This window comes from Ursus arctos, unplaced genomic scaffold (assembly GCF_023065955.2).
Source record: "Ursus arctos isolate Adak ecotype North America unplaced genomic scaffold, UrsArc2.0 scaffold_1, whole genome shotgun sequence".
Classification (NCBI taxonomy): domain Eukaryota; kingdom Metazoa; phylum Chordata; class Mammalia; order Carnivora; family Ursidae; genus Ursus; species Ursus arctos.
This window is the reverse complement of record NW_026622763.1, coordinates 81425096-81447936: the sequence shown is the minus strand read 5'-3', so window position 1 is coordinate 81447936 and position 22841 is coordinate 81425096. Positions and strand designations below refer to the sequence as shown.

Here is a 22841-nt window from a genome sequence, read left to right as displayed (position 1 = left end):
TTACCTTGTGTGCGGCTCAGGATATGTGTCCGATATGTGACAACATATTTAAACCTCACAGCACACATGGGAAGCTCAGCCCCATTTGACAGAGAAGGACACTGAGGCATATTCTGTAACAGACTCTGTAATGAATTCCGATCCCAGGTGTGTTAACTCTAAAGTTGATTTGACAGCACCCCCCCCCTTCTGCTACTTTCTCTTCAGCAGGTGCAATTTTCTAAAATTTTGGCTTTTAAGGATCCAGAAGGTGAACTTTTAACACTGCTCAGTGATTCTTTTTTTTTTTTTTTTTCTGGTTTCCAAAACTGAATGGGTTTCCTCCTGTGCTTCTAGCCCTCCTTCATGTCCTCTTGGTTCCCTTTAAAAGAAATGCCTGTGTTTCTCATTCCTCTTCTCTATGGGCCTTATAGAGCAGTGGCTCACTAGGGCATCGATTTAATGAAATAAAATTTTCAATCATGTTTGGTTCAATTCTAGGTGATACAAATAAAGAATTGTGAGCACTTTGTAGTCAGGTTTAAAGGGAAAGAAAAAGGTGGAAAGAAGAAAGTGGGTCAAGTATAGTACCTGGGCAATGTCTCCTTAAGCGCTGCCTCATGAAGGGTCTGGCTATTAAAAATAGAGCAATCATGGGGCAGCCATAGTACTACTTCGGCACCTGTGTATCCTGAAATTTGGGGTTTGGCAATTTATAACCTTTACCAGTGATGTGAATCTTAAGTGAGCCAGTGTTCCAATTAGTATACAATACCTGTGTGTATTCAGTTATGCTCTTCAAACTCTTTGAGTCACGTACTCCTATTATCTCTAGAAGAACAGAGGCACAGACAGGTGTGTAACTTGCCCAGGGTTAGACAGGGGCAGCACCGAAAGCTGGGCCCTCCAGGTCATCTTCAGGGTTCATGACCACTGCACTAACCTGCCTCTCAGTTACGAGGGCTTAGTAACTTTCCTGATTTCATAGGGTTTTTAAGATTATTTTTCTTCTTAATCAGAACCAGCCCACCATACAGTTGGAAGGGTAAATAGTTGCCATGTTTGGTGACAGACGTTGATGGGTTAAAGAAAACGGTCTAAGGAAAAATCATGTACTTTCTCTTACATATCCCTCCATCTGTATTTACTGTGCAAAAAGGTCACTTGAGCACAAGAGCTCGAATTTCGTACTTATAAGCAGCTTCACTGTGGCTAAAACCTTGCTCTACAAATTGGCTTTAAAAATATTTTGTAATATTCTGTATCTTTCTCCGTATCTGGAGCCATTAAGTTATGGGCTTCTTTTTTTTTTTTATTTTATTTTTTATTTTTTTTAAAAGATTTTATTTATTTATTCGACAGAGAGAGAGACAGCCAGCGAGAGAGGGAACACAAGCAGGGGGAGTGGGAGAGGAAGAAGCAGGCTCATAGCAGAAGAGCCTGATTTGGGGCTCGATCCCATAACGCCGGGATCACGCCCTGAGTCGAAGGCAGACGCTTAACTGCTGTGCCACCCAGACGCCCCAAGTTACGGGCTTCTTAAGTAGGACTTTGTGACTGCATTTTACATAAACACAAGGAATTGTCAGGTGAATTTTGTTTTACTCTCGAATCATAGCCCTTTCTCCTGACTATTCATCCACGTGCATTTACTGGAAGGAACAGTGGTTCTGGGAGACCTGAGCTGTTTGCCTTGTCAGTCAGCTGCCTGGCTCCAGTTTGTGGTAGGAGGGAGAAGGCTAAAAAGGCTGAAATGGTAAATTACTGTAGGTTCTGGAGAAAAATAGAATTAGAAGCATTTGTGGTTCAGATGAAAATAGCACATTTCCTTTCTGCCTGGACAGTGGGGGTCAAAGTGCTCCAGGGAATAGAAAATAAATAAAAATTGATCCCTCACCAGTTGAAGGAAACGCTCTGACTCTGGGAACCAAAATGACAGCTCCAGATGAGAGGATCCTGTGAAACCACTTTTGAAGGTTAAAACAACAACAACAACAGCAACGAAATACCAGGAGCCTAAAGAAAATGTGACCAACTGTCTTAGGAAATGTAGTCTTTCAAGAATGATTTATAGAGCCCTTTCCCAAGATGATGGGTAGGTAGCAGAACATGATCAGATGTGTGGCCATTTTGTTCCTTTTGTTGACCATGGTCGTTCCATCTCTTCTTGCAGGTGAAAAGCCTTATAAGTGCTCATGGGAAGGGTGTGAATGGCGTTTTGCACGAAGCGATGAGCTCACGAGGCACTACAGGAAACACACAGGTGCAAAGCCCTTTAAATGCAACCACTGCGACAGGTAAAGAAACACAGAGGCTGCTGAGATGGGGAGGGGAAAAGGGAAGGTGGGTTGGGGTGGGGGCTGGGCTCTCCGTGTGCTTCTGGGGTTATCCCAAGCCTCTGCCTCACACACTCAGGCCTACGAATGCCTTTTACTTCTCCACTGAGACAACCAATGAGCTAAGGGTGCCTTCTTGCGTATAATCCAGAGATGATATAAATTCTTGGTTCAGTCACACAAGTATTTACTGAACACCAGCTTTGGGCCAGGAATCATGTGAGCCTCTGAGTGGCAGTAAGACACTGTTCCTACCCTCGAGGAGATGACTTGACAGATGATTTTACTATAATATCAAAAGTAATAAGATAGAGAATGGTCACCTGTAGCTGTTTCTTCTGATCTTTTTATTAACATCAATACCATTTTTCCTGATTCTTAATAACATGAAAGAGTAGAAAGACCGCTTAACGGAAAGAAGGTTACTCATAAGGCTTTCCTCCGAAGCGTTATTAGAAACGAATTTACTGGAGAGAGTCCCCATTCTGTGGGGGCCCGAACCACTCTTTCTCCTTTGAAAATAGGTACAAAGGTCTAGAAGATGGCGAGGCTTTGAGAACTTATCCTATAATTCAATTTCCAACCTTCAGCATTTGATAGTGGAAGAAAGAGCACGGAGCAACAGATACTACCCAAGTAATAGTATCTGACAGCCCTGGCATTATCAACCAATAAACCCCAAAATGGAGACTCTGCAGGCCAAGGTGAAGGCTGGATTAGGTTTAGACATAATCGAATAACGGGCTTGCATCTGAGCATGTTATCCTTCTAATCCTATTTCTGTGTTTAAAAGGAAGCTTAAGAAAATTAACCATCTTTTTAATGCAATACTAAAGGTCTCAGTTATGATGAGAAAAATGCTTCTAATACGATAAAAGCCCTGAAAGCCTCAGGGTTCCCCAGCTCGCAGGATAGCAGGAGGGGTGTGCAGGATGTCCGTAGAGGCCTGGCTCTCCGTGGGAGGAAATGTGATCACTTTCCCATCCTGCCTGCCCATCCCTGTGCCGGCCCCTCCCCGCACCAGGCCTTCCTCCATCGTAGTGTGTGTGTGTGTGTGTGTGTGTGTGTGTGTGTGTGTGTTGGAGAGCAGAGTGGTAGTGGCCAAATCTCATGGGTGGCCAGTTGGCTGGTGCTCCCTTAAGATGCTTATAAAGGAGAATTCATGTTTTTCCTCCTTTTTTTCCTTCTTCCTGAAAAGGCTATTTTCCTCTTATCTTCATTCTCTAAGAACTAAATAAAGCCCCCATGCCTCCTGGAGTCCAGAGATAACCCCCCCCCCCCCACCCCAGAGCTGAGGAAGTCCACGTTAGGAAGCTATGTCTCTCCTTCCCTTGGAGCTCTCTCCTCTGCTACCCAAGAACACAATCGGTTTTTTAATTTCTGTCCCATTCCCTGCAAGGCCCCCTGAATTGATGTGAATCAGTGGCTGTTTTGCTACAGGATTATACTTGGGTAATATTTCTCCTTATTTGACATGTTTCCTCAGCTGCCATCACAAGTTCATTTCTCTTTAGCCCTGGCCACTAACAGAGAAGCTGCATAGACTCTTTGCCCACAGTCCTTTGAGGGAGAGCCTTGTATCAACCGGGATGACGATGAATGCCCTGTGCGTTGTCAAAGTATGGGAGTGTAGGCAGACACAGAAGTCGCCCATCCCTGAAAGGTGATAAGGCTTCCACGTGGAGATTGTGCGTTATGGATTACATTCATCCTTAGACGTGGACAAAGAATTCTTATTGGGAAATTGCCAGAGTTAGTATACCTCTCTGCAGATCAACTGACTTATTGAGGAATTTACAATTGTCCAGCAGTTGATATACTAGGTTTAGATCTGACCATTTGTATGATTTATGTGGAGAAATATTTCAAGCCAACTGGCTATTTCAGGGAAGGAGGTGTCAGGGATGGGTAATTTGGTTAGCCTTTTGCTTTCTTTTTCTTCGCCAAAATCAACAGTTCCTGGAGCTAGAAATTTGCTGAGCAGATGGTACAAATTCTGTGACATGGTATTTGGGGGAGATTGTGATTTGGGGGAGATCTGGGTCAAAGTCCTGTGGCATTGGCCCCGCGTCAGCGCATTTTCAACAATGTCAGAAGTAAGGGGCTGGATTCTCATTAGTGTCTCACGACCGGCAGCACATTACATTTCAATTGCCGCGACTGTGCTAAGAATAGAGCAGGTCCGGGAGGTGGCGTGGGGAATTGGAGTGGCCCCAAAGCAGATGAAAGGAAAGCCTGATGTGACTGGGAGCTGGCATTCCTTAGAGGACTTTTACCTTCCAAAAAGAGGGCATCTGTCGTCCATAGCAGGACTCTGAATCCTGTAGGTAACATAGTGTGTAGAAGCCTGAGAAACCTCGCTCTTGCTTCTTACAGTTTGAGAAATCAGACCACTCTAGAGGCTAAGCTGGGATGGGGGCTTCCTGTCTAAAGCATGTCCCAAGTCTAATTTCTACTTTTATTTTGCCTGTCGGGTAGATTGAAAAAAAATGAATGAGTTTTTCTTTATCTGCTTTACTTACATTTAAACTTACTAGATGCCACAAAAATGTCTGCATCTCTGGCTTTGTCTGGAAAAATCAGAAGATCTGGTAACACTGGGCTCACATTCCCATGTGGCCATAATTTTCTGAAGCTAAATAGTAATCACTCCCCATTTGTGATGTCCATGTGATCACTAATTTCTCACTGTTCCCACCACTTCCTGCAGTCTTCCCAACAGGAAGCCAGACCATCCATTGCCCTGTATCATCGCGCTGGCCCAGTTGTGTCCTCTTGCAGAAGAGCAGTAGTTCTTCATATCCATGCCTTATCAAAAGTAGAATCTGATAGTCCTGGACCCATTGCACTCATTTACTTGATCTGCCAGGCCCCTGAAGACATTGGGTTTTGTGACCTCAGGCTTCAGGTTTGGGTTGGGGGAGAGAGCAGTGAGGCTCTGCCACTTCCTCGCCGTCAGACTGAACCGTATAGCCCACGGCCTGACCTGCTGCTGGAAGGGTGAGCCTTGTTTCTCAGCCCATACAGCATGGAGCCGTTGGTGGCGGTAACCAGGGCTCTGTTTCTACTAGCGGCGATACATGGGTCATTGTTCTGCCAACTCAGCACACTTATCGTTCAGGGAGACTGCTATCAGGGCAGTTGGGAGGACAGATTTTGATTTTTTGGTCAACCCACTTATAGGTGGTAACAAATACCAACTCGTATCTAGCCCCTTCGGTGCCCTGGAGGGTTGTTATTGGCTTAATGCCCGCATGACTTAACTGTGTCTTTTTCATAAGCCAAGGGAAATAACAGTAGTGGTTTGACTTAGTTCTTTGTAATGAACAAATTTCAATCATTAAGGACCTTCTTATTTAAGGTCATCTGACTACTGTACAGTCATAGATACTCTCTGGGGGTGTATTACCCTTAGAATTATTTGTTTCCACATGTCTAGATGGTGAGTTTATCTATTACCTTTTAGTATTCCTATGTGGAGCTCAGTAAGTGTAAATTAATAAGTATAAATTAATCATGACTAAGTATCTTGCTGGTCTATTGAATATAAATAAACCCCCAATGGTGAGGGACCTAGTCTAAATTCTGAGCACCATATACTTCCAAGAATTTGAAGAAATAACAATGCTGGTTCAATTCAGGAGGAGTGCAATTAGATTTCATACCATGTTAAAGACTTGGTTTTTTGTTTTTGTTTACTTTCTCCCTGCAAGATCTCGAAGCATAAAGACAGATGCTTGTACATATATTGCTAGGTACCCAGCACACAGTAGACAATTGGGAAAGGCAGTATAAAAGTCTGGAATGCATACATCACTGAATGGTGTCTGCAGATGAAATTCTATATCAAGAATGCTATTTTCCCTTAGGTGTCCAGGATATGGAAAGGAAAGGAAAAGAGAGGAGAGGAGAGGAGAGGAGAGGAGAGGAGAGGAAAGAGGTTTTGTCTCCTTCCCTGCTACCATCTCCAGTCCCTCTGTTCTTCCTCAGACAGACAGGATTCCTGGTGCCTGCTTTGTTGCTTTCTCACAGGTGCTCACTGCGGAGGCCTGACCAGACTGACTTCTGGATTCATTTTCTAGTTGCTGCCATTACCAATTGCCATAAATTTAGTATCATCTTTATTTAACTTTGCAAATGTTTTATCTTATAGGTACCTTCTTATAGGTAATCTTCTGTAGTTTAGAAGGTTACACTGGGCTACAATTAAGGTATCGGCAGGGCTGTGTTTTTTGTCTAGAAGCTCTAGGGTAAACCCATTTCCTCGTCTTTTCTAGCTTCCAGAGGTGGCCCACATTTCTTGCCTACTCATCCCATCCTTCCATCATCCAAACTGTTGAGTCCTTCCCATGCTGCTGTCTGTGTTCTCTTTCAAATCCCTCTTCCATTTTTGAAGATATTCTAAATGACATTGGCCCTACTCAGATAATCCAGAGTAATCTCCTGATTAGCAAATTCTTTTCATCCACAGCCCTAATTCTCCTTTGCCATGTAACCTAACATATTTACAGTTTCCGAGGTTTAGGTGTAGACACTTGGCTGGGGGGAATCCCATTATTCTACCTGCTACAAACTCCTAAAATTGACGGCTCAGCTCTCCCTTCTTCTCAGTCTAAAGAGCAGGCGTGGCTACAACATGGGCTCTGGGGTCACAGTACTTGGGTTCAAATTTTGGCTTTGCCTCTTTTTAATGACTATCTCAGCTGGTAGAGGGGATAAGAATGGCATCTTCTTTATAGAGTTCTTGTTAAGGATGTTAACTTTAAAAAGGAAATGCCTACAAAAAGAACGTCCCAACTTAGATCTTCTTTCTCTAGGCTGTTGGGATGAAGGAAGGAAGGAGGGAGGGCAGAAAGGAGGCATCGAGGGAGGGAGGGCAGAAAGAGAACAGGCACTGGGCAATACTGAGTGTGCCTTCAGGACAGGACAAAGTCATGGGAGTTAACTGCAGAATTCCCTGTAGGCTGTATTGCTATTTTGTATACCGGTGACATCAAGCACTTACTTTTAAAGAATATTTATCACTGTTTTATGGTAAATTAAATCCCCTTTAGATGGCACTCTAAGGGATTATCCAAATATCTTCCGCATATTAAATTAGGTCCTGAAATATGTGGGTGTAATTAGAATTATTATTATTCAATATGTTATAGGATTATATTAATTTCTACTGTACTTTCCCATTCTTATGTGTTTCTCATTTTGCCTTGGTTCTGTTTTGCTTCATTTCCTTGGGATTCTATCCTGCATGTGTGCCTATTTAAAAAATCAACACAAACAGAGTGGGTGGAGAATGTTGGGGTCAGGAGATAGGGTGGATTTTTTGTTTGTTTGTTTGTTTTAAGCATGAACAAACACGGGGAAATCCTGCATGGAACAGGAAATCTTGCTAACCTGAACAGGGCAGCTTGCTAACATCCTAATAAGAATGTTGGACTGTGAGCATGTCTTGGGCCTCGGGGGAGCCTGGGACTATCCTCACAGGTAAGAGATGGCCAGTTTCAAGAGAAGAATGCAGAGAGAGAGCACACACTCAGAGCAAGGAATGATTGCTGTCTCGTGTGCCGACTTTACTGGGACTCTAGCCAGAGCCTTAGATTGTAGGCTGTGGGGATGTGGAAATGCCCACTCTATTAGTTATACGATACAGAAACCTGACTCAGGCTGGTGTTAGCTTCGAAGGGTATTTATTAGCTCAGCTGACTAAGGAGACCAAAATTAGATGGTCTTTAGGTTTGGCTGGATCCAGGGTCTCAGATGTTGCCATCAGGCCTCTTTCTCTCTCTTTCCATCCTCCTGCCCATTTTTCTCTGTTGACTGTTCTCAAGCAGACTCTTTCCCACATGACCATATGGACACCAGCAGCTCCGGCTTCAGTCTTAATAGCACAGTAGCCCCAGTGGGAAAAGAGCTTCTCTCTTTGAATAGTTTCAGCAAGTGTTCCAGGACTGGCTCTCCTGAATCTTGATGGGTCACGTGACTGTCGCCTAGCAGACCACCATGGCCATAGCTTTAGCCTTAGGAGGAGGGTCAGCCCCATACAACTGGGAGCACAGAAGTATGGCTACCCAAGAGCAGATCAGGTTGCTGGTGCCAAAGGAAAGGGGGAGGAGTGAAGATGACCACTGCCTCCACTCTGAGGCTGAGGAAGGCACTCAGTGGTGGCCCTCTGGCACCAAGAAAACTGGGTGTTCGAAAGGGTGGGCATTCGAAAGAGGGGACTTGCAGATCTGCCTGGGTTTTAATCCCAAACCTGCCACTAAGTAGTTACATGACCCTCGCCTCTGTTTCCTTACCACGCACACACACACTCACAAAAGAGGTGTGAGCACTTAGCATAGAAGGTTGCCAAGAATGGTACTGGGTCATGTTGGAGAAATGCCTAGCACGTGCCTGCATGTTATCTCATTCTCAGTAAAAGTGAGCTCATGTCTCCATTCTTTTTCTTGACTTGGTATAATAGAGATCTGTACGTTTCACAGGCAGCATTTCTGGGTCTTCCTTGTGAAGCCCAAGACTCAACTCTGGGCGTTGAAATGTTAGCGTTCCACCGTTGGATGATACGAGCTGACCATTTTCTGCGGTACTTCTGGTATACGGGCATGTCCTGTGTTTCTGAAGCACCTTCCTATTAGTTTCTTCTCTGATAATGACAACTATGATAATAGTTAACATTCACTGACATCTTATTATGTGCCAGGCAATATTCTAAGCACTTTATGTAGATTGTCTCATTTAAACTCAAAACCAGTCTATGAGGTGAGTGCTGTGATTATTCCCATTTTACTGAGGAGAAATGAAGGCACAGAGAGGTTGACACGCTCAGAGTCATACAAGGATTGGAAGAGCTGGGGTTCGAACCCATGCAGTCTGACCCTGAGCTCACCTTGCCCACATAGTGCCTTGTTTCTCAGTACCTACGTACTGCCTCTCTTTGAGGTAGCGTTAATCATTTTCTAAGGGGTGCTGGAAGTTGAGTTTGTTGCCTGGACCCCTCTTATATCCTTGTTGTTGTTTATATTTCCTAGGTGTTTTTCCAGGTCTGACCATCTTGCCCTCCATATGAAGAGACATATCTAAAACCCCTAAAGGCCAGAGTTGCCATGGCGTCCGCCGTTGTCTGAAGGAAATGCCGTGAGGCAGGGGGCTGGACTTCAGGAGGGGATCCATTGCCTCGCAGAAGAAAGTTCTCACTCATAAACCTCTGTGTACACACACACACAGACACACACACAGACACACACGCACTCACATAGACCCACACACACGCACTGTCATGCACTCAGCTATATTTAAAATATATACGTCTATTCTTTATGCCTTGCCCTTGCCAGATGGTAGAAGACGAAGAAGAAGGAGACCAGGTGAACTCAGCAAGGCAGACTGGCTGCTTACTTCAGCACTATTGGAATTATTTCGCGCTGTTGCCAATGGAAATCAAAGAAAATGGATGTGACGTCTCTGCAGGTGGACGGCAGTAAGAGGGGCTTATTTAACTTGCTTCTCAGTGCAACTTGATAGGAGAATACAACGTCGTAAAGTTGCATATGTGTAGCACTAATGTTTCTTTTTAAATAGTTGGGGGAAAATGACCTAGAAAACCAAATTGCAGTTTGGTAGCCAAAATTAACTCTCGGTTTATTTGTCCTTTGTGTGTGAAAAGTCCTACTATCCCGTGCGTCCGACTTCCTCACAGAACTGTTGATCGGTTTGGGTTCTTCTTAGTACTATTGAGATCTTTCGAGTCGATAACAACGGCCTTAGCGGCGGCAGACTCTGGAATAACACCTTACACCTTTCTGGCCTGCATTTCTCTAGACTTCACTCTCAAGGGAGGAGTTTTCTTTTCTTACTTTTTGACTCTTGCACACCATATGCACTAGGGATTCTGGAAACTTCTAGCATGACTGCAAAGTGGCCAAGAGAATAAAGTCCTTGATGATAAATCACAGTATATCCCTTGAGCCTCACCTTATTGCCAGTGCTAGATTTTTTCTTTTTAATCTCTCTGTTTTTGCTAACGAAAACTTGAAAAGCTTATTTGGAAGCTTAAATGTTTTATCTTTTCTCCATGGACTAAACCTCTCCAGGACTCTCGCGGCACCTGGATGTCCAGCTCTCGAAGCAGCCAATCAGATGGGACATCACAGTTCTCTCATCCCCCTTGAGGCATCATGACCTCAGCGCATAGCGATCAACCCCGTGCTGTGTGTCCTTGCTACCCTATAACCAGTTTCAGCATAGATGTCGCTAGTCTCAAAGGGCAGCTGCATATTTAACCTAACTCTGGGTTATGACCTGACAAAAAGCCAAAAATATCACTCTTTCCAGGAGTGGGGAAAACTGAGGATGCCTCCCGAGTCTAGTGGCTTCAGAAAACATCATCCTATCTTCCTCTCTCATACCCACTGAGTTCACACTCCCCCACTTGTTAAAACACACAATTCAAAATGTCATTGTGGGAATGAAGGGTGGACATTTAAGGAAAGGGTTGAGAAGTTTCTCTCACGGTCTGTCTAAAAGGAGAGACTCGTTTCTAATTCTTTTTGGCTAGACCCACCATGACTTGTGACCTAGAGCACCCAGGATCAACAGAGGCCTCACGTTTACTCGGCAAGCTGACTCCAAGGGGGTTCACATTCCTCACTTTTCATCCCACACACATCCACTATCGGTCTCTTATCTACCCGCATTCTTAGCTAGCTGGCACTGGCCTCAACTCCAAAGACTGCCTTTAGGACCATTAAATGGCCTATGCAAGCAAGCGGGGTGGTTATTAGGACAGATTGTATATTTTGTATATTCTGGGACCATCCCTTCAAGACACGTCTAAAAAACAAAAATGGCATTTGGTCCGCACATGGTTGCTGCTCCTTCATACCAGCTGGCTCCCCTTCTGCCCTCCTTTGACTGTTTGACTCATTGACTGTTAAAATGCCGCCCCATACCTTTTTGGGATGCAAAACTGAAGTCTTTAAAAGGAAATGATAATATAAGAAACACAAATACATGTCTGACAGCAACCTTCAAGATCCTTGGCATTTGGTTTCTCAGCTTTCTGCAACCTTTGATTTCCCTGAAGTGTTGAAAAGTGCCCGTCAAAGGGCAAAGGAGCCTCCCAGTCACAAGTACGGTGGCTACCGATGGGACACCTGGGCACTCTGAGGTCTGGCCCTTAAAGTTTTCTTTCTCTTTTCCCCTTTTGCAATGTAGACCAAAAACCAAAACAACAGCAACAACAACAACAACAACAACAAGAACAAAAACCAACAACAGCAACAACAACAACAAACAAAAACAAAAAGAAAAACCACCCTAAAACACACACACATAAAAATCTGCCCATTTGCCGGAGGCAATTCTGTATATGTTAGTTGGAGGGTATTTAAAAAAAAAAAATCAATTTTATTCCAAAGATTTAAAACTAGACATGACTTAGAAACATTTTCTGGAGCACTGCTTGCTGACAATCTCGTAGTTCTCTACTGCATTTGAGTGCATTTTGTGGCCAGTCCATCAGGGCGTATCATGGGATTATATTTGAATGTGTGGTGCATCCTTTCTGGATGAAGGATGTGTGAGGGACCTTAAACCTCAGCTGTATTAAACTGTAGCGCCTCCAGTCAGTGCACTAGATGAAACTTTAGACACCCCAGATTTTGTTGGTTCGTTGATTTCCCTTTCTCTAGCAGCCTCCAGCATGAATGCACGCACATACCAGTGATGGCATTAGCCGTGGCTGCCACGATTTACAAATGTTCTCTCCCCAGCTGGAGCTGCTCTTGCCTCTCGAAATGCTATTATTAAGGGTTTATAATACTGAATTTAATTTTTGAACTGACCAATGCAAGGCTCTATTAAAAAGAAAGTTTAAAAAAAAAAGAATGCAAAAGAGTAATCATTGCTTGTTTGCTCCCTGTTGTCATCTGTGGTCTTGAAAAGTTCTCATTTGAATGTGGCGAACAAAGGCCCTTTGGTCCTCATCGGTGTCTGAAATGTTCAGTGATTCCTCTCTCTTTTGTATCAGTGAGGTCCTTTGTACTGTGCTCCCGACCTTTCTCAGAACAGGGTGCGCTGAACCGTGATGGTGGGGCTTGCTTGCTTCAGAGTCATTTGTGAACTGTGAGAATTGGCCTGAAATTTGGTGGGTGCTAAGTGTATGGCTTTGAAACTGTTCTTCTCTAGCCCGATTGACACCTGGGAATGATAACCTATCCGTAAAATTGAGGGTACCACCAATCATTTTGGAAGTGGATTTGTGATAAAATGCCCATCATCTCTGAAATGACAGAGATGGTTGGGTAAGAGCCTGCGAGAGTGAACAGGCTCTCCAAGAGATCACCGTCCGAAGATACTTGGCTCCCAGGAGGACAGGTTATTTAAAACAGTGCTTTACTGGACATTTAAAACACATTAAACCGTTGCTTTCTCATTTAAACTGTTACCTCCTGACATTCCCGGGGACCCCAAATTTGGAAGGAAAAACCTGGCATGGTGTTTCTTGTGGTTGTCCTCTCAAGCACATTTGATCCAGGGTTCAGAGTTTGATGTATAGAGAAAGCGTGTTTCTAAGCCATTGACGATTTTCTTTATTTCAAGTTGTGCTTCTTTCTCCTACCACATGGCTGTAAGTCAAAGATGTGGAAACATGAAATTACAATGCTTCTCCTAGCTACTGGCCTCCTGCCCCACTAATGGTTAATTGGCCCAGCTTAAAGCCTGGTGGTGATGAGTACTGTGTCCAGAAAAAGAAATGCTCAGATTCCATGACAAAGCTGCATTTTATAAAAATATCGGAAACCCCAAAATGAACTTCATGCTGACCATTTCCTTCTCCTCTCTATGTGCTTTCCCTTGCAAAGCCCTTCAAACCCCCCATCTCCTCCCCTCCTGCACCTCTTGTGCCCTTTTTACATCCTAGATTGCCTGATTATAACAGGGTAAAAAGACAGCCAACCTCATGCACGATTAGCAGAACTGATTCCTATTTTTAAAAAATCTTCTTTGAATCTAGAAGCCAGAGAAGATTTTTTAAGGACTTTAGTTGGGGCTAAGCTTCCAGATTAGCCATGTCTATTTGCATCAAAGGGGAGCTAAATGGGACTTTCAGGGCAGCTCACCTAGTGCGTTCAGAACATTCCGCCCACAGCCCCCGTGCCCGAATCTGATGGCAAAGTCAAAAGAGATGAACACCACCGGCAAGAACGGCAGCATCTAGCGATCAGTTGCATTGGTTCAGAATGATTTCCTCGATGGAAGTCGCTTTGTAAAATATAAAATCCAGTGCAAAGCGCTTTTGTCTTCACTTTTGCATGAGTTGGTTTTAGGAGAAGGAAGAAGGTAGGGAAAGTCGGAGAGATGCAACGCATTTAACTGCGAAAACCAGGTTCATTGTTTCTTTCTTTTTAAAAGATCTTAATAGGGCCGGCATTTCTGGCCAATAATTTTGCGCCTGGATCTTTGCCAAAGTGAAAATTCGCTAAATAGAACCTGTTTGAAATGTACTTGTGGAAGCTTTCCCTGGCATCTTCCGGAAGTGGCCACCTGCCAAGTGGGGGGTGGGGGCAGGAGGAGAGAGTTCGAATTCTGAGTCTGGGGTGCATTTCGGTAAACATGGTGTTATCTCAGTTGGGAAACGAGAGGGGCTGGCCTGAGCGTACACCAGCGCCTCTTTGATGGCCTCCTTTCCTCAGCGAGGATCTTTGGGAATACTTGAGCTCGAACCACAAAGATGTGTCCAAGGAAACAAAAACTGCTTGGCAATGTGAGATCCCGTGACTAATGGCCTGAGGCTTCAGGGTTTTCTCTTGCTTTTAACACTCTTCAATGCCCCTCTGCTGGTTCCTCGCAGATCCCGGAAAAGGGGGAGAAATAAAGCTGCAATTCACTTCCTTCTGCGCGCCCTTCCGGTAGAGTACTGTATTCTTCAGGTGTTTTGCATTTGCGTTTGTAAGTCCTCGGGAAACAGGTATCAAAAATGGCAGAGCGAAATCCTAGGCCGTCACTTTACTAATATCCCAAACCAGATACTCTTTTCAAACAGGGCTCCCTCTCAGCGGTCACGAGGGAAGGGTGATACGTTCTTTGTTGGGGACTGTTTATACAATTTTTTTCAACTGTAAGCTTTGGAATCGTAAATTGCTTTGACTCCAGCTTCTGTCTACTGCCATAAAATGGACCCCACGTCAGAATAATGAGGGTGGTATGTGTGCGCGCGCCTAGATACGTGGGCACATGGACCTATTGTACCTTCGCAGAAGGAAAACAGGCTACTGACGTTTAAGAGGAGTAGCCACCAGTGCCTAATATCTTTTGGGGGGGATGGATGCTTATAATGCCAGTATATCGAAACCACACTGGGAGTTCCACATGGAGGGAGGGGCGGAGGGTGGGGAGAGGGGACATTTTAATCCTAGGCCTTTGGACTGGAGGCAGAATGATTTCTGCAACTCTAGGTCCTGAAAGGCTTTGGGGCTCATTGGCTGGTTCTCAACCTTTTTATTTTATTTTTCTTTTCCAGCATGCATTTCCTATCTAAACCCAGACTTGGTTTAATTTCCTTATCTTTCACTTCTGCTTCATTCCAGGGAGGAAAAATACACCTATTATGGCCAAGATCTCCTTGCTAACACAGAGGCAAAAATAAATGTTTAATGTTTTTGCAGCCTCCCCTTCCTTTCCGTAAATCCCTCCCCCCACCAAAACCCTTTCTCTCTCATCACCCTGTCCCCATTCCCGCCACACAACTCCCCAGCCACCACCACTTTGCTTTCCAGTCTCCGTTATCCTCTTAACAGTTGCTTGAAGAAATTTATTTTTGCACTATACATTTTCTTTTTGCCAGATGTGTCTAACAAGTGTGTTCGGAGAGACCTCCTCCCAGCCCCCACCCCTCCCCCGCCTCCCCCGGTCACATTCTCTCAGGCCTTCTCTGGTATTTATAATATATCACAGAAGTACCCAGTCTTATAGCCCTCGGTTATGCCTTTTTTTGACATTTTATTTTTTTTAAGCTTTTTATATATATATATAAATATATTACTTTGTCAAGTTTTTTTGCTGTACAAAAGTCTTAAGATTTAAAACTATTATTTGTATTATATGATGGTGGTATGTTAATGTTACAAAATTATTAATGAAGAAAAAATTTATTTTTGTTACTGGTCTGTTTCATAATTCTTTTTTAAATTGGTATATTGTAAGATATCTATGCAAAAAATGTTATGTGACGCATTTTTATTTAAGAATGTAATATGTGTAATAAACAGTAGAATGTGTTTGGCCTTGGAATGCCTTACTGTATTTCTCCTTAGCTTATTTCGTCGGGAAGAAGAAAATCCTCAAAGAGACACAAATGGGTCCTTATATACCTCACGAGAGTTTTCTTTCTCAGAGACAGAAAGGGAAGGCGGGATGATATTAGGTCATTTTTCTTTGTTCGGGAGGTCGTTGGTCATGTGTGTGTATGTGTGTGTTCGTGTATGTGTGTTTTATGGTTTCACTGAGGTGGCTCAGTGCCCAAATGAGAAGGAACTCTGAAGACAGTTTATTTCTTTGAGGGGAGGGGAGCAAATGGTTGGAGGTTATGAAAAGCAATATTTTAGAACGAGGTGGATTATGGGATGTTATTTGTTTCGGGGGTTAGGAGAGCCTTATTGAAAGCAGTTTGTTTGGTGAGAGACGGGGCAAGTTTGTTCTGGGACAGTGTTCAATAGGAGCATGTTTGGAAAGGATAACTGGAAGCGGTTTGTGGAGGAGGGAGGGAGGGCCAAGGCTGGAGGGAATAGGGAGGGGAGGGGGGAGTCCGAGTACAGGAGATGGTTGGGAACAAAGTGAGGAAGAGCCTGCTGACCAGAGGTGGAGAACTTCCGGTGGCCCCATGGAGGGCAGGAAGGTAGATGCCAAGAGAAGCAGCTTCGAACACCGAGAAGAGGTAGGTGAAAGCCCTAAGGGGAAACTCTCAGGACCAAAAAAGAACGCTCACTAGAATCTTCTCTTCCATGCACGACCTCCAGACAAGAACATCCGAGTGAGGAGGAAGGTAGAGAACCTAACTGGTGTCACTATCCCAGCATCCCCTGCAGGGCGATTCCCCAAGAGAAGTGGTGTCATTAACTGGAAACAGCAGTAAACACCTCTCTCACTTCCCGGGGACACGGCGCTCCTCAAGCTTTCTTTTCACGCTTTGGATTTGGAAGCGGATACAATGGTGAGTAACTTCAGTCCCTCATCAAATGAATCTGACAAGACACTCTTCCATAAATTCCAAAAACTGTGGCTGCAGTGACCGCACTTAGTACATTGGCGCAGACACGTCCCAGTCTCTGAACAGGAAAGCAGGTGTAAGGACGGTTGCGGTGGGTTTGGAAGGGGAGCTGAGAGATTGCGTCCTCACCCTAATAAAACCTGAGCTACAAGGAGCAGTGGGCGCTGCAGGAGCCAGGAAAATGGTTTTGAAAATTGTAAATGTCAGCTGCCACATCTCCCGAGCAGACAAGTGAGCTGGGCAACAGGGCAACCCAAGGCCGACTGAGGAGAAACAACGGAATCCAGGGAAAAAGCGCTGGCCCAGAGTCCGCAGACCAGTCTCCTGGTGCCCGGTCATTCAGATGCTCCGTAACTAGATGAGTAACTTAATTCTCATAGCCAAAGTCATTAGCCTAGAAATTTCTTTACAGAAGGAAGGATAAGAGAGCTTTGCAGTATTAGAACAAGGGTTATGGGGCGCCTGGGTGGCTCAGTCGGTTTGAGTGACTGGCTCTTGATTTGGGCTCAGGTCATGATCGCAGGGTCCTGGGATCGGGCCCCATGACGGGCTCCCTGCTCAGCGGGGTGTCTGCTTGAGGAGTCTCCCTCTCCCTCGCCCCCTCCCCCCTCGTGCTCTCTCTCTAAAATAAATAAATAAATAAATCTCTTTTAAAAAGCACAAGGGTTATTATTCTGTAATAATAAGTTGACTTATAAAAGGATCGCAAATTGGACGTTTTAGGTGGAGGACAACCAGCACTGTGCTGGAATGAGGAGAGGGTAGTAAGTCCAATCATTTCACATAAGGAAGCGAGACGGTTTACATAAGGGGTTATTCTAGACAACTGAGGCTTCCACATTTAGAGACTTAACTTTTGCTTAAAATATGTCTAAAAATACACTACCCACTTTACAACCTCTTTGAGCATCCATTTCTGCAATACAATATAAGTTCAGGGATGACTCCAGACTTTGGGATTACTGTCCTGACACTAAATGACTCCACACTTTGCACTCGGTGACACTGCCTTCTCTGCTGTGTCCTCCCTATTAGAAGTAACAGATCAGAGAAGCAAGCCTGGTAACTTAGTAAGGGCAAAAATCACTATAATCCTAATTCAACAGGCTGTCATCTGAAAGGGTAAGCTGGCTCTCCCGGGGCTGCAAAGTGCATAAACCTCATCACAATTGTAATCCGAGGTTGCATATCCAGTTGGGGGTACTCTGTGCTAATGGAGAGGAACCTCATAAAAGGCAGAGCTCAGTGCAATTGATAAATAATTTAGCATATCTAGCTCATCTTCCACGCTGACTATATGTTTAGAAGAGGAGATAGTTAAGACTTCAAACTGAAGCAAGATTTCGAGGTGGCTGCTAGGTGATGGTTTTCTGGGGTATCTGTGATGAGCCAAGTCATGATTCCTTCTCCAACATTAAACATTTTATCTGAGCTATTAAAAATGATCAATATTGACCATCTTGAACTTAACCTATTACTTTTTTTTTTTTTTTAATGTAAGCTCCACGCCCAGCATGGAGCCCGACATAGGGCTTGAACTTACAACCCTGAGATCAAGACCTGAGCTGAAATCAAGAGTCCGATGCTTAACTGACTGTGCCGCCCAGGCACCCCTTAACCTTTTACTTTTTAAACAATTCTGTCTGATCACAAAATAGTTATACATACCACCGTACTATTTTAAAATAATGAAACGACAATGCCAGTTACAAAACGGTGGTAGAACAAGGTTTAGGTTTGTATAGAATTTTCACTTCACATGCACTGCATTGAGCTGCCCAACAAGACTGTATAGTCATGGACTAGGTATCACTCACCACTGTGACCCTTCGCCCTCACAAATAGTGATGCTTATGTGTGTCTAGCCATGACATCACCATTGACCACCCTGACTTTATCTGCCAATTTCTTCCCGATTAGTTACAGAAGATAAACTTTAATATGGATAAATCATGACACATGAGAATTGAAGGGAAGTTAGAGATCTCTTTCAAGGCTACCGTTGTACTTGAGTAAAATATGGCGCAGAGAGGTTGCACCTTGCCCAAGGCTGTCTAGAGCCTCCTTTGCAGAACAAGAGTCAACCCAGGGTTGTTGATAAGCAATCATGCTCTATTAATATTGGCAGCGTTTCTCAAAATTTCGCAAATGTTAGTCACTTGAATATGACATTCAGGATTCTTGGGACATCCTTGCACTATTACTTCCTTAATATATATATTTTTAAATCAACCCACTATTTGAAACCTTAAATACCTGTTTTAGCTTCTCCTAAGCAAAAATATACCTGAAACCACTGATTCAACTCTTTTTCCTTTCAGTACAAATGAAAATAAATGTATAACTCAAAATAAAATGTTCCTCATTGTGTCACATTAAAAGACAAACTACTGGTGGTAGTAGAGAGACACTGTTCTGTGCCACAGCCTAAAATCTATTCTGTTCCATTTCTCTTTAGCTAATTATTTAGTCCATATGATGCTCCTTGGAGGACATTTCAAATTGAATCTAAAACTAAGTGCATGTGAAAATTTAATAAAGACTGATTTGATGACTGGGAAGTTACTTAAGGACCCAGAGGTCTCTTAGGAGGAAGCAGATAATGTGACCGCGAGTGAAGTGAGCATGCATTCTCTGCCATGTTTTCCCATCCTTGGAACCCCCATCTTCCCTCAGGGAAAAGCACTCTCAGTGGATGGGCTCATGGCCAGGTCATGCCATTATCCTGGGAATGGAGCCCTGGACGTTAGGAATTGACTGCATCAAGGAAATCGCCTTTTCCTTGTGCCTCTCCCCCCAATCAATAGTCCATGCCTAGAAACAAATGTATATGCTATAAAATACGACTTCAAAAATGTGCTCACCTTCATGGTATGTTTCCTGGAATCCCCAGGCCACCATCTGTGTATACACACACACACACACACACACACACACACAATGCAGCGCCCAAAATATGTTTCCAACTATTTTCCAGGCACTCGATAGTCTACTCCTAAATATTTGTTTTTTGCCTAGTGGCTTTCCTGTTTTTAAACTACAAGTAGCCAGAAAAAGGTAACTCTTTATGCCTTATCCATCATGTGGACCTTAATGCACATGAGTTTATTCTGTCCTATCACAAGACGGATGAGAGATAGGGGGCTTATGGACAGGAGAAAAACACAGGAGCAGGTGGCTAACTCGGGGACTCGGGAGGTGGAGCGGGGTAAGCAGCTGGGCAGGCAGCTTTTCGCCCATTTCTACAGAACACCACAGGAGAGAGTCAAATGACCTCATGAAGGGACGGAAGCAATATTTTGTTGTGGGCAAAGTCTGCTGCCTGATCAAAATAAGAGTTTACAGGAAGCTGGTCTGCAGAGCTTATCACAGGAAACAGCTACCAGCAAATGGGTGGCCTCTGGTTCGATAATAATGACAAAGACAGAACCCCGGTTGCTGGGCTGGGTTTTGTTCCTTGAAGCGCCAACTTCCTGGGTGCTGGTCTTGTGAGTAGAAAGTCAAGTTCCCTTCATAAAAATGGAAAGGCGCTTGAGTCTCTGGGGGAATGTTTAAAGGATCATCCCTGATGGACTGTAAACAGTATCAAAGACAAGCAAGCCGATGTCTTCTCTGCAGCTCCACAGCACACTGTCTTCTTGGGGTTAAGTTTGCAGACGGTTCTGAGAAGCACATGACCTGGGATTATGGGATTGCCAGTCAAAGATCCAGGCTATAAGAAATAAACACCCTGATCTTATTTACATGCTCCGGAGAACTCCCAGAAACAAAGACACAGATTTGCCACTTGAAACCTTACCGGAGTCACTCAGTGTCAAACCTGTTACAAAATCATTTTCCATCCCTGCTTAGAAATAGCTAATCACACCCTAATGTATGTCATATATGATGACAATATTAATGACTGGTTATAATTTAAATCTTGTCTTTGGCTCTGGGAACTTTTAACACCTTACTGTTCCCAATCTTGTTTTTTTTTGTTTTTTCATTTTTTGTTCCCATTTATTCTCTTTTCCTCTTTTCTTTCTCCCTCCCCTCTCCCTCCTGGTGTCTTCAGAAAATCCTATATTGGGCCTCCCTCTCTGGCGTTGTCCCAGTGACCTGGCCTCATCTTCCCAGGTGCCCCTTCTTCCTCCTCCCTGCTTCCTCTGTATCTTTATAGCATCACTGTGTCCCAGTTGGACGGTGTACATTTTTCCGCATAACTGAAAATGATGCTACTGAGAGAATGGCTTGGGTCGCCCTCCTGGTTTCTCTAGGTATGGGTAGAAAACTGCAGGATGACATGGAGAATTCCAGCACATCTTCATCTGCTACACACTGTGATCTCCAGCAGCGGGTCGGTCACTCAGGATATGTGTGCTGTGCAAACGCATACCCGTTTGCATGTTTCTCAACAAAGACACGTGAGCAATCATAAAATAATACTAAAATGAATCTTAGAGAGTCAGGATTGTAAAGTACCAAATTTTCTCTCTTAGCTCACAGTCCTGTCCATTACAACCTGGGGGAGGGGTTTGATTTATGCGACATCATGGTCCCCCAAATAGAAATCGACTTCTGTTTAAATGCATACGGAAGCCAACCGTGTGCGGTGTTTTTCAGAGTGTGAACCAATGACCACCCACAACAGAATCATCAAAGGTTCTTTCCAAAACTGCAATTTTCGGAGTCTCATCCCCATTGGATTCTTCGGGGTGTAGGACCTAAGCATCCACGTTTTAACATGTTTTCTGAGGGTCCTTTTCAGACCACCTCTGAGTCAGAGAAGCACTCACATGTAAGGCAAAGCCATTGTATAATCTCATGTAAGTGTTTTCTAGTTTTTATTTGGTAAAAATATGGGTTTTCATACGCACTTGTGATTTGCCCAGCGTATGGTATTCTGCTCATCAGACCGCGTTTGTTTAGGATCTGACACGATGAGGATTGCCCTCCCACCAGTTCCCACTGGGGGGCTTCCAACAATAGAGCTCGCTGGTCAAGGAAAGTCCCAGGGACCCTTTCCTGAATGTGTGCTGAAACAGACCTTCTCTGGGTCTTTTCTTAGAAAAGACCTCTGGCGGTAGCTCTTTGGGGATAGTAAGGTTCCTCTTTGTGAGTTTTGATTCGATCTTCTTATCTGGCCTTGGCAGCTCGTGCCCTGTGCTGAAATGATCTCTGGGAGAGTCCTGACCTGAGCATAGGAACGTCAGACTATTACCGGGCCTGAATGACTCACCCCCTCTGGGGCATAAGACCAAAGTCCGAGCCCTGTCCTTGGCTTCTGAGACACCAAAGACACCCTCTCTGTGTCAAGTCCTATCTGTCTTTTAAAACGTTGTCTCCTTCATCACTGCCCCGTGATGCCACTGAAGTTCCTCTTTAAAGCAGAAGTCACTTGGGACTAAGGGCTTGAGGACCCCAGAGGAGTCTCCTGTCTCAAAGCCCTTGAGCTAAGCCCAGTTTTACATCCAGGTTTTATCAACTGAACTAGAGGAAGAAATCCGTGTCACAGTTGGAGAATATGGGTTTTTCTATATTCTGAGAAAGTTATTCTAAAAATAGGCCTGTGGAAGACCTCACAGGGAAAACTAGGAAGAAAGGGGAATTTTCAAAATGATTACAAAAGCTCTCCTTGAAAATATGGATACAGCTTCCTGCTTATCTCCTTCCTCTGACCCGTAGCACCCCAGAGATGAGGTGGTTGGCTTGGGGAACAGGAAGGGAATCGCCATAAATCTGAGCTCACTTGGAAAGGGAAGGATGGAGCAGATACTCAGCGATCAATAGAGTGTCGTCTTGTTTGGTGGTAAATGTTTACGGCGCCATTGCTGGAACGTAGTCCTGCCGCACCAGAACATGGGCCATTAGAGGTGAACTGAGTTCACCTAATGCCCCCCTGTGTAATCGGTATGCATCATTCTTCAATGTACAGGATCCAAAGTCCCTGGCTTCCAACTAGAGAAAAGGTTTTACAATTCTCTGCATCCCTTTTACCTTTTATTACTTCATGATTCCCAAGAAAGAGAGGAAAATGACCCATTTCTCTTTCTCTTAGCTCCTCTTGTTCACAGGACGGGACGTACAAACAGCACTTAATGTTTCCTTCCACTCCTGAAAGTGCTGTTGGGGGAGCAAGCAAGGAACCGAAAACCACAAGAGAACAGGGACTAGATTGTTCCCTCTCTGAGTAAGCTCGAGGAGTGATACATTGCTCAGCCGCCAAAGCATGTGTTTCCTTGTCATGGAAAGGAGAGGGTATAAAAAATGCTTTGACT

The 22841-nt window shown here is 44.2% G+C and overlaps 1 protein-coding gene across 2 annotated transcripts in view; it reads left to right on the top strand.

The window, feature by feature from the left end:
• The window catches only part of KLF7 (KLF transcription factor 7), an 87393-nt gene extending 75768 nt beyond the window's left edge, over window positions 1–11625 (top strand). For both annotated transcript variants that reach the window (XM_057304337.1, XM_026492093.4), the window contains 2 exons: window positions 2153–2276; window positions 9344–11625. In XM_057304337.1, the coding sequence (XP_057160320.1) occupies window positions 2153–2276; window positions 9344–9395 (176 nt within the window). In that variant the 3' untranslated portion in view covers window positions 9396–11625. The remainder of the gene's footprint in view (window positions 1–2152; window positions 2277–9343) is intronic.
• The last annotated feature ends 11216 nt before the right edge of the window (window positions 11626–22841 follow it).